Source organism: Artemia franciscana, unplaced genomic scaffold (assembly GCF_032884065.1).
Source record: "Artemia franciscana unplaced genomic scaffold, ASM3288406v1 PGA_scaffold_75, whole genome shotgun sequence".
In the NCBI taxonomy this organism is placed as follows: Eukaryota; Metazoa; Arthropoda; class Branchiopoda; order Anostraca; family Artemiidae; genus Artemia; species Artemia franciscana.
The window spans coordinates 449,588-461,718 of record NW_027062711.1 but is presented as its reverse complement, the minus strand read 5'-3'; the positions used below and the strand labels follow the sequence as shown (position 1 = coordinate 461,718).

The window sequence follows — 12,131 nt, the reverse complement described above, 5'->3', positions numbered from 1 at the left end:
TGGAACAAGGGCATAAAATTGTGCAAACTGTTAAGTGTTAACATATAGGTTTCTTGTTTGAAAAGAAGGGCTTGCATGATGTTTGGTGTGTGATAGGCTCAAGATTTTCAGAGGTCGTTCTCTGAATCAAAACGATTAAGTATTATTTTTATGGAGAGCGGGGGCTTCTAGAGCTCGAAACAGGCCAGGAATTTAAGCCGTAAGTTGTTTGGCCAAGAGGAACCAAAAATAAAAAAATGTTTTAGGAGCAGTCTTTTCCTCCCAGAAAACAGGGTCCAAAATATAGCCAAATAGTGTTTCTGCTATTGACTCGTAACTTATTTCCTTTATCCATGGGCGAAGAGGGCTCCAATGCAGAAAGAAAAATCAAAACAAAACTATAGTGCTTCTTGAAACGGGACCCAACTCAACTTCAAAAAATGGATAAAGTTTCCTCGCATATTTCCTCCGTAGCCTTCATGATATGGGATCAAAATTTTAACACAACCGTCTTGTTCAAAAACGTCAAAAGGTCTAATAACCATGCTTGTAGGGTCGACATCAACTCCACAGTCCCAGGGGCAGTGACCCTAAATTTCCATCCTTCAGAGATTGAGTCGAGAAAAATAGAGGTCTTGTTTGGTTTGGGTTGTCTGATCAGGTAAAACTTATTAGGGATTATTCGTAAATCAAGATTTCCAAAGTGGAGTTTAAGTGGAATTTAAATCTTGGAGGAAACGGCATAAGGAAGAGTTAACGGATTTGGTCTTTCACTATGAGTCCCTGGTTTGCGCTAAAATTCGCTGGAACTTTAATTGGCCCTAAACTTTGGCATTATGACCCACTGTTGGGCTAGAATCTGTTCTTTGGGGAAGGGCATAGGCAACTTGAAGCAAACTATGCATCTAGGCTATCAAAGTGTCTGTGACGAGTCTAGGCCTTTACCCCATGGAAAATATCCTTGCCCACAGAAAATACCCCAAGAAAACCCTGCTTAAAAAACTACCCCTCAGGGAAAATATCCAACCACGTAATACCTTCCCCAAGGAAAACATCTCCTCCGCTGGTGGAAAACTCCACCCGTCAAAAATACCCCAAGAAGATACCCCCTTCCTCAAAAAGTACCCTTCATGGAAAATATCCCAGCATAAAATACCATCCCCCTGGAAAATACCCCCTTCTCCCGTGGAAAATCCCCAGGGGAAATTCCCCTGGACAATTCCACTCTCACCGAAGAAAATTCCTCCCAATAATTCTTCCGCTCCCCCGTGGAAAATTCCCCCGCATGCGGATCTGAACAGCCAAATTGACATGAAGATGACATCCGTAAGTTACCTGGCCGGGTGGAATCCTATGCAGAAAAAAAATTGATGCAGAATTAATTCTGGCTGTATAGGACCTTAAAACCCGAAAATGGACCATTTTTTTTCTGGTAGACTTGGAACTTACAGAGCATTTCGACAAAGCCAAGTAGACCTCAAATGACACTCCAAACTTTTTTTTTTTAAGATTGGATACATAATTTTGTGGCACTGAGGTAGAAAAAATTAATTTTGTCGGGTTCTCTCAGAATTATAGGGCATGTTGACAGAAAAAAGGTATCCCAATGAATCTTTGCAAAAGCTTTTGTTCGGACCTGTTGATTCGTAACGTCTAAAAAGGGCCCTAATTTTTCTTTGATAGACTAAAATCTTAATAGTATGTGTAGCAACTCGAACAGAACAGAACCGAGAAAAAAAAAATATTTAAAAAAAAACGGCTTGTATCAATGCATAAAATTCCAAAATGGTTCTAACATTGTTTTCCCCTGATCAACGGGAAACTTTCAACATAACTAGCCTTGGACCAAATAGAACTTAACGAGAACAATAAATTTTGAAGAAGAGCTAATCTCAATAGGTTCCATTTGTCTAGTCTATTTACGTTGGAAGTTTCCTGTCGATCGAAGAAAAATAACGTTCGAACCATTGCAGGAGCTTATGGATTGATACTACCCCTGTTTTCAAAACATTTTTTTACGTTTGTTTGGCCCACTACACCTGCCAAGGAAGCTGCTAGCCTATCAGAGACAAAACAAAATTGGGACCATTTTAGGCTACATGAATTTGCTTTCTTTTGTTTTATTATTATATTTATTAGTAGACGTAAGACGATTAGTAGATCATCAGTCATCTTTTCATACCGAACCAACGGCCGTTTCGGACCAGTAGTCGGGTAGTGCTTAATACTAAAACGAATAAGAATAATAAATTAGTTGTTCTGCTTCCGCGTTATTAGTACTATTTATCGTATTTCCGAAATTGCCCAATAATTATGGATCCCTTATTACCGTTAATCACTAACTAAAACAAGATACTACACTAGTGAAGATGAAGATTAAAAAAATAATTGCAATGGGTGTAACAAACATAAAATCACCAAATTCGAAAGTTTTGCCTTATGATTTATGTATTTCCATTGCAAATGCAGATTAAAGTGTAAATTAAATAGCGACGAAGACCACACTGCCTTTCCATAACAAACAAATACAACGACAAAAATTTTCCCTATTGTCTCTACGTTGTATTTGTTTGTTATGGAAAGGCAGTGTGGTCTTCGTCGCTATTTTCGTCCAGCTTATGGGGAGCAGTTGACCTATGATATCTTTTATTTTATTAGTCTAGGTAAAAAACATGCTAATATTATCAATCAACAAAATTTTTTAGAATCCTGTAGAAATGAAAACCTTATTCCCAAGTCTTTAAGATATAAATTACATTTAAATACCCGGAAAGAAGCGCAATTTGCACATACACTACAGTTAAAAACCCTAGTCCATATTATTAAGAACAAAAAACAGAAACGACATATTATTTCTTCAGAGAGAAAATCGTTGGAAACTTTTTTGCTGGAAAACCTGACCACCGTTGATTTTGCTCAAGTTGTTAGATTAGAAAGGAATTTGTTTAGCCACGATTTTCGCTTGTCCAAGGAACGCCTCTATAAAAAATTGGAAGGCTTACGAAACGAATCTTCGATGAGAAACCGTATTTATTCTCCAAGATTCACTCCTGGACCTGCTATCGTTAACCTCTCTTCTAAAACATTGGAACCCCAGGAAATCGAAACACTAGAAAAAGGTCCAAAATTTTCTTTTCTACCGAAACAGGTTCCTGTGGCAGATATAGTTTCCTCTCTAGAGTCCGCTTTGCATAAACACTATCCTTCTGTCTCTAACCCGGATGAAGTTAGATCTGGTATTATAAATATCCTCTATAACAGCCAAAAAAAGTATAAGCCTCCTACCAATTCCACACGGGAAAATTTGCATGACATAAAAATACTATCTAATCTCCGAAAAGATCCTTCTATTATAATAACTAAAGCAGACAAAAGCAATTCACTTGTTGTCATGAATACGACAGATTATGACAACAAAATTCTTTCGCATTTAAATGACACAATTACATATCAAACAATAACTCATGATCCTACTGATCAGTTCACTAATAATATTATAAATGAATTAAAGCAGCTAAAACAAAATGGTAAAATCACCCCACAACTATACAATAAATTTTTTCCCCGTGGTAGTTTCTGTCCTAAACTCTACGGTTTACCAAAAATACATAAACAAGGTATTCCCTTAAGACCTATCGTAGCTTGTACTAAAGCCCCCGCTGCCAATATTGGAAAATGGCTTTGTACAGCTTTCAAACCTTTATTGTATTCTCAAAATTCCTATATTCGTAACTCGGCAGATTTGGTTAAAAAACTTAGCAACACAAGTATTTCAGAAAACACAATAGTTAGTAGTTTCGACATTGTTTCAATGTATACAAATATAGATGTAACTATTTCAGAGGAATTATTAAAAAACAAAATAGAAGAAAATTACCACTTGATCGAGACTTCAGCGACAGGAAATGATTGTGAAGTTTTAATGACTCTTGTTAAAATTTGTAATAAGTTTTCTATGTATTTTCAATTTCGCGATTCTTTTTATCAGCAAAAAAATGGTTTACCCATGGGAGCACCTTTATCCGGGCTACTAGCAAATATTTACGTCGAGAATCTTGAGAATTGGGCATTGAATTCTTATTTTTTTAAACACGTCTATTGGGGTCGTTACATGGATGACGTAATTTCACTTTGGAATTATGGGGAAGCTGAGCTTCGGGGCTTCTTAGATCATCTTAACACTTAGACCGAAATTTGCAGTTCGTCCTAGAAGTTGAAATTGAAAATAAACTTCCGTTTTTAGATGTATTAATTATTCGTAATTCTGATGAACTGGATTTTACTATATATCGAAAGCCAACACAAAACAATAGATATCTTCACTTTAATTAAAATCACCCCCCACAAGTTAAAAGAGCAGTTGTAACTTCCCTCATTGATCGTGCCCTGAATATTTGCTCCAATTCATATATAAATGTAGAAATAAACTTTATCAGAGATATTCTTTTTGGGAATGGATACCCCATTCCTTTTGTCAATAAAATAATTAACCGTAGAATAAAAAGACATTCTTGTAAAATCGAAGAAGATACTTCACAATGTGAGGCTACTGATAAGCCTTCAAATATTGTCTATCTTCCGTATATCCCAAAGATCACAACAAAATTAAAAAATATTTGCACAAAAAATAATCTGTACGTAGTTTTTACTTATAATTTTAAAATCATCAATTTCTTAAACTCGGGTAAAGATAAGACCCCAGTTACTCGCCAAAGAGGGGTCTATCAAATACCATGTGATTGCGGAAAATACTATGTCGACAGGACCCATCAGAATCTAGACAAACGGTTACAACAGCATAAAAATGACATAGACAAGGCCTTAATTTCAAATAGTTCCAACAACTCCTTTGATTCTGCTTTAGGTTGGCATATATTTAATAATCCGTCCCACATGATACTTTTTGAAAACTCTTCACTCATTAGTAATGATTTGGGAATAAAACAGGTGGTTCGAGAATCAATCGAAATTAATCTCAAAATAAATAACAATATTTCTTTGAACAGGGACTTGGGGGAATACTCACTAAATTCTTTATACTCAAATTTAATTAAAAATGATCTAACAAAATATTTTACTAAACCAATTTATAATAGTACTGAACCAACTACGAAAAGGCCTTTGAGACAGGCTGCTAAAAAAGCAAGATTAGCTTTAAGAAATTGCATCTAATCATTTTATTCTCTTCAGTTTGAACGAGCTTATATTCTCATTTCATTCTTTTCGCCAGTCCTGGTTGAACTTCGCTGAAGTAAAGATGCTAGGGCTACTTTTTAAAAAAAAGTTTTAAAAAGTGTTTTTAATTATTCAGTTTTAATCCTCACAATTTGATGTAAGTTCTTTTATATATATATATATAGTTTCTCTCTTATTCTTGTATTGTGCTGAAGACGGCCCTTGGACATAGGGCCGAAATATCTACAGAAATAATTTCCACTGTCTTGAAATTTTCCCTATTGTCTCTACGTTGTATTTGTTTGTTAAAGTGTAAATTGATATTGGAATTTTGAAAAATAGCCGGAAAATTCTAGGTGTGCCATGGGAATCAAACGAAAAATACATTATTGGAGTTGCCATGGCCCAAAGATCCTGTACAGGAAGCTTTCAATTCCCTGGCTTTTGGCTGCATCATGTATGTAGCTTTTTTTTAATATAGTTTTTACGCATTAATTTTACTTACGCATTAATGGGGTGGGACTCGTGATTTCCGATAGCACCGTAAACAGGTGTGCTTGGGAAGAATTCTACCAACAAATTTGTCATATCTTGAATAATGTTGGTGTGTTCAGTTTCATTTGTTTCCCAAACATCGTGTGGTGGCAGATCTCCAGTCCAAACAATAAAATCGATATCCTAGAAAGACACAGCAATATTGTATTTAAGACTAAACAAAAGCCTGTTGGACGACAGATGAAAAAAAGAATAAGCCGAGGTGTTACTGTTTTGTGAAAACCTGAGAAAAAGTAGTCTGTCCCATTCCCCCAAAAATACAAGTCCCTTTACCTATCTCCTCTTCACCTGTCTTGACTTTCCATAGTCATGAGACGAAACAGGGTAGGCGAAGCCTACATAACTATATATAAAATTCCTCATCTGTTAATGAAACAAACTAACTGCATGTAATCCCTGTAATGACAATGAATATGTACAAAAATCTTTATGATTCTGTTTATTCAATTAGTAATTGTAGCTAATTAGGTATATGGAAGTAGTACCCATGGTACTTTCTCGCTCCAGGAATATTACTCTTTATTTTATTATGCCTACTATTATGAATTTAACCGGCCTTTTCAAAGTTATTTATACCTCCTATCGTTAAACGCCTTTTGGTGACTTTTTAAAACCAGAAATTCGAAGAAAACAACCTTTCCAATAAAATAACGATTCCAAGAAAGTCTTATTAGTAAAACATTATTAATATTAGCAAAATTCACCCAAAGCCAGGAGCCTATCTTGACAAGATAAAGTGTCACGGTAGACCCATGGTGTAAATATTATTGCTGATGGTGCTTCCGGGCAGCTGCCCACTGCATATGTGGTATATACTGGGATACCCAAATGAAATATACAAGGGTATCTTCGAACATCCATGGAAAAGTCTTAAAATTTCTTAGTCACAACAATATCAAAAACTTGACGTCATAGTGGGATTTCAGGAAGATGACAAGGTCAAGTCCTTTGTTTAGGAAAGAATAAACAGTACCGTATTTTTTTTTGCAGTTTTAAATAAAAAAAAAAAATCACAAGCACTAAGAATCTAGGCATCATTGAATTATTATTAAAATACAAAACAAGTGAAATGAGATCGCTGTTATTTGCAATAAGAAAAAGAACAAACAAGTCAAAATCTGTCATTCAAATTTGTTATTTTGATAAAATTTCCCAGTAGTTGGACAGACTATTGTTTACAAAGAACACCAGCAGAACCGAAAGTACAGCTTAAAAAAAGAGTCTTAAAATGTTTTCCCTCAAATATCATATCACCCATTTGTAACGTGTATGAGTGGTTCAGAAGGCAAGTATAAACAGTTGAGGGGACGACCGAAGAATTCCAAACTTCTGTTGGTTTTTTGCAAGGATGAATCCTCTCACCTCATATGTTTAATCTCTTCCCCCATTGTTTTATGTGGCATATTAAAGAAACCAATGGGGCAATGATAGGAGGGATTGTAATTGACAACCTGGCATACGCAGACGACATCGACATGCTCACTGGATCCGTTGCTTAACTCCAAACCAAAGCATATAACCTGGAAGTAGTTACAGGAACCCTTTGAATGAAAATCAACAAGGATAAAACGAAAGCCATGCGTGTGTAAAGGTTCAGTAACCCATTCCAACCAAAAATAAAGCCTAATGGAGTGGAAATTTAACGGGTAGACAGCTTCAAATATCTGGGGAGCCAGATCACGAGTGACAACAATCACTCAATGGATATCAAAAGACGCCTAGCTCTGGGTAGTACCAGCTTCAAAGGTCTGATGCCAATATGGAAGCAAAATCGAATTTCCTTGAAGATAAATCTTAAACTATTCTGCTTGATCCTTATTCCTATAGTTATTTACGATTGTGAAACATGGACAGTCAGAGTAGATGACTCGAGGCTACTCGCCGCGTTTGAGACAAAGCTGCTGCGTCGAATTGCTGGCATAACATACGTAGACCGAGTCTCAAATTCCGACCTACTCAAAATACTGCGGTACAACACTGTCATTCTGAACAGGGTCCGTGTCCAACAATTCAGGTGGCTTGGCCACGTCTAGCAAATGTGCAACGACCAACTAACGAACATTGCTTTCGAAGGTTGCATTCACGGTTCTCGCCCTCGCGGTCGCCATCCAAAGCACTGGAAGGAGAACTTCTCCGACTGCAACCTCCCTGGTCTTCTCAGATTGGCACAAAACAGAGAGAAGTATAGGTGACCAATACATTCGCTCGTGAGGAGAGAGGCCCCGAGGCGACCACCAAGGCTGGATGGGACTTAACTCAAGTAAGTCAATTTGTCTTCCGATTTTCAAGACCTGTGTTAAGCGTGGAATGGGAATGCTCCTGAACTCTGTGGCTTTTTGTTTGCCAAAGTTTCATACAGGTCCAACTACCTACTCTCAGTGTTAATATTTTTCTGCTTCAGCTAATGAAGTACTTTTTTATATGTGTCGTTACCTATTTGGCAAAAGCTGTATGTGCTTCATGAAAACGGCTCAGGTAAATTTTCCTCTCCCTTACCACGATCGTTAATCTAAAAATCTGATTATGAGAATTATTGAACTGTCTTAATAGCGACGACGATTACACTGCCTTTCCATATCAAACAAGCACAACATAAACTTTCTTGTGTTCAAAATTTAGAAATTCCTTCTAAATTTGCCGTTACGTGTGAATTTTTTTTTACTTTCCTTGGGGTAAATTTTTTCCTAGACGCGGTAAAAAATTTCTAACGCGGACAGACAGACAGAAAAAAAAATAGAATTCCCTCACTGACAAAACAGTGCACAACTGCCCGACTTAAAGATCAAAGATGGGTTGAAAATTCTTAATGTTAGTTGGTCAGTTTTAGCCCTAATTCTTAAGGTTATTAAATAAAAAAAAAACTAGTTTTTTTTAACTTAAAGGAGCGACATTAAAACTTAAGACGAACAGAATTACTCCGTATATGAAGTGGGTTTTCCCCTCCTCAACCCCTCACTCTTTGCGCTAAAGTTTTTAATTGTTTTAAAAATTAAAATTGTGGCAAAGAGTCAAACTTTAGCGTAAAGAGCGAGGGATTACGGAGGGGAAACTTATTTCATATATGGAGTAATTTCTGTTCGTTTTAAGTTTTAATGTCACTCCTTACTTTCAGTTAAAAAACTAGTTTTTTTATTTAATTTCTGAAGGTTTTTGAATTAATGCATGTTTGATTTTGGCTCTCCGCACATAAATTATTAAAATAAAATTTGCATACTAATTCTTTTTTTGGCTAAATGGATTTCTCTGAATTTCGATAAGAGTATTTTGAGAAATAAGGGGTGGGGAGGGAGGCGTAGTTGCCCTCCAATTTTCCGGTTACTTGAAAAGGCAACTAGAACTTTTGATTTTGAACGAACGTTTTTATTAATAAATAATATATGTAACTTAAGAATTAACTTACGTAACAAGCTTTTATATTCTTATATTTTTATTATGTATATGAGGGGGTTTGTCCCCTCTTTAGTACCTCGCTCTTTATACTAAATCTTAAGTTTTGTCCCAATTCTTTAAGAATGGCCCCTGAATCAGAAAGACCGTAGAATAAGTAGTTGAAATTACTAAAAATACTTTAGCATAAAGAGTGATGTATTTATCTCCTCCTAAGTACCTCGCTCTTTATGCTAAAGTATTTTTAGAACCCCTCATATGCTTAATAATCTCCGTTCGTTTTAAGTTTTAATGCTACTCCTTACTTTCAATTGAAAAAAATTTTCATGTTTATTTTTTCATTGTTTTTTTTTATAATAATGCTAGAAAATCCTCCGCCCTTTTCATTGAGTTTCTCTTCCCCCATGACATATTCCTCCAAGGAAAGATCCTCCCACATAGCCCCCTTCCTCAACCCAAACCCAAACCAAAAGAATCTCCCTGAAAACGTCTGTAAACTTCCCAATAACCATTACTGTAAGTAAACACTGGTCAAGGTCCTTAACTTGCAGCCCTTCCTCCAGGGACTGTGGGGGAGTAAGTCATCCTTAAAGACATAGTTGTTATGGTTTTCGACTATGCGGAACAAAATGGCTATCTTAAAATTTTGATCCGTTGACTTTGGGAAAAAATGAGCATGGGAGGGGGCCTAGGTGCCCTCTAATTTTTTTGGTCAAAAAAAATTTTTTTGGCCAAAATTTACCTGGGAATCATATGGAAATCACTTGGAAAGGGGATCATATGGGGAAATATGGGGATCATATGGGAATCATATGGAAATCATATGGAAGGTCACTTAAAAAGGGCACTAGAGCTTTTCATTTCCATTATAATGAGCCCTCTTGCGACATTCTAGGACGTCTTGACAGCCCATTATTCAGGGAAAAAATAGCCTCGTCATCCAAATTTCCTTCATTTCAACCTGGTTCTTAACCAGTCCAAAATTTACCTGGGAATCATATGGAAGTCACTTGGAAAGGGGATCATATGGGGAAATTTGGGGATCATATGGGAATCATATGGAAATCATATGGAAGGTCACTTAAAAAGGGCACTAGAGCTTTTCATTTCCATTATAATGAGCCCTCTTGCGACATTCTAGGACCACTTGGTCGATACGATGACCCCTGGAAAAAAAAATAAATAAACACTCACCCGTGATCTGTCTTCTGGCAAAAAATACGAAATTCCACATTTTTGTAGATAGGAGCTTGAAATTTTTACTATAGAGTTCTCTGATACGCTGAATGCGATGGTGTGATTTGTTAAAGTTAAGATTCTATGACTTTTAGTGGGTGTTTTCCCCTATTTTCCAAAATAAGGTAAATATTCTCAGGCTCGTAACTTTTGATGACGAATACTAAATTTGATGAAACTTATCAAACAGTTCGTGGTAACGAACTGTAGTAAGGAGCGATCCGGCTCAATAGTAACCAAAACTCTAAAAAATTGAATTTTGATATCAATAGCTACATCAAAAGAATCGCATTTTAATGCTGATTTTAAATATATAAGTTTCATCAAGTTTAGTCTTACCCATCAAAAGTTACGAGCCTGGGAAAATTTGCCTTGTTTAGGAAAATAGTGGGTAACACCCCCTAAAAGTCGTAGGATCTTAACGAAAATGACACCATCAGATTCAGCGTATCAGAGAACCCTACTGTAGAAGTTTCAAGCTACTATCTACAAAAATGTGGAATTTTGCATTTTTTGCCAGAAGACAAATCACGGGTGCGTGTTTATTTGTTTGTTTGTTTTTTTTTTTTTTTTTTTTTTTTCCCCAGGGGTCATCGTGTCGACCAAGTGGTCCTAGAATGTCGCAAGAGGGCTCATTCTAACGGAAATGAAAAGTTCTAGTGCCCTTTTTAAGTGACCAAAAAAATTGGAGGGCATCTAGGCCCCCTCCCACGCTCATTTTTTTCCCAAAGTCAACGGATCAAAATTTTGAGATAGCCATTTTGTTCAGCATAGTCGAAAATCATAATAACTATGTATTTGGGGGTGACTTACTCCCCCACAGTTCCTGGGGGAGGGGCTGCAAGTTACAAACTTCAACCAGTTTTTACATATAATAATGGTTATTGGGAAGTGTACAGACGTTTTCAGGGGGATTTTTTTGGTTTTGGGGGTAGGGTTGAGGGAGGGGGCTATGTGGGAGGATCTTTCCTTGGAGAAATATGCCATGGGGGAAAAAATTCAATGAAAAGGGCGCAGGACGAATCTGGTCACGTTAGAAAAAAACGTCAAATTCAGAGCTTAATATACAATGCTGGGTGTTCGGAGGCTCTCTATTATGGAGTATAATTTGAAAATAACACAACTATACGAGCGATAAAACATATATACCACAACCATAACTCAACTAACGAAAGAACTGCTAAGAGATAACACAACTATAAAGCGAAAACAGGTGAAAACTAACGGGAAAATAAACGAACTAAGAGGTGGAAGGGGCCCAGAGAAAAAATATAATCATTTTTCAATTTTGAGCCTAACTTCCGCAAAGGAGTAATAATGTCAGAAGCCCCGAAATACTGAATTATTTTCTTTTCAAACAGTTCGTGGTAAAGAACTATAGTAAGAGGCGACCCGGCTCAATAGTAAACGGAACTCTAAAAAACGGAATTTTGATGCTAAAAGATAGATCAAAAGAATCGAATTTTCACGTTGATTCTAAATATATAAGTTCCAATTAATTTAGTCTTTGTCATCAAAAGTTACGAGCCTGAGAAAATTTGCTCTATTTTGGAAAAAAGGAGGAAACATCCCCTAAAAGTCATAGAATCTTAACGAAAATCACACTATCGCATTCGGCATATCAGTGAACTCTATAGCAAAAATTTCAAGCTCCTATCTAAAAAAATGTGGAATTTCATATTTTTTGCCAGAAGACAAATCACGGGTGCGTGTTTATTTGTTTGTTTGTTGTTGTTTTTTTCTTTTCCCCAGGGGTCATCGTATCGACCAGGTGGTCTTAGAGTGTCGCAAGAGGGCTC

At 36.4% G+C, this 12,131-nt stretch overlaps 1 protein-coding gene across 1 annotated transcript in view; it reads right to left on the bottom strand.

Moving 5' to 3' along the window:
* The window catches only part of LOC136042214 (sphingomyelin phosphodiesterase-like), a 57,259-nt gene that overhangs the window by 38,897 nt on the left and 6,231 nt on the right, over positions 1-12,131 (bottom strand). Inside the window, exon 3 of the mRNA XM_065727151.1 lies at positions 5,660-5,832. Within this exon, the coding sequence (XP_065583223.1) occupies positions 5,660-5,742 (83 nt within the window). The 5' untranslated portion in view covers positions 5,743-5,832. The remainder of the gene's footprint in view (positions 1-5,659; positions 5,833-12,131) is intronic.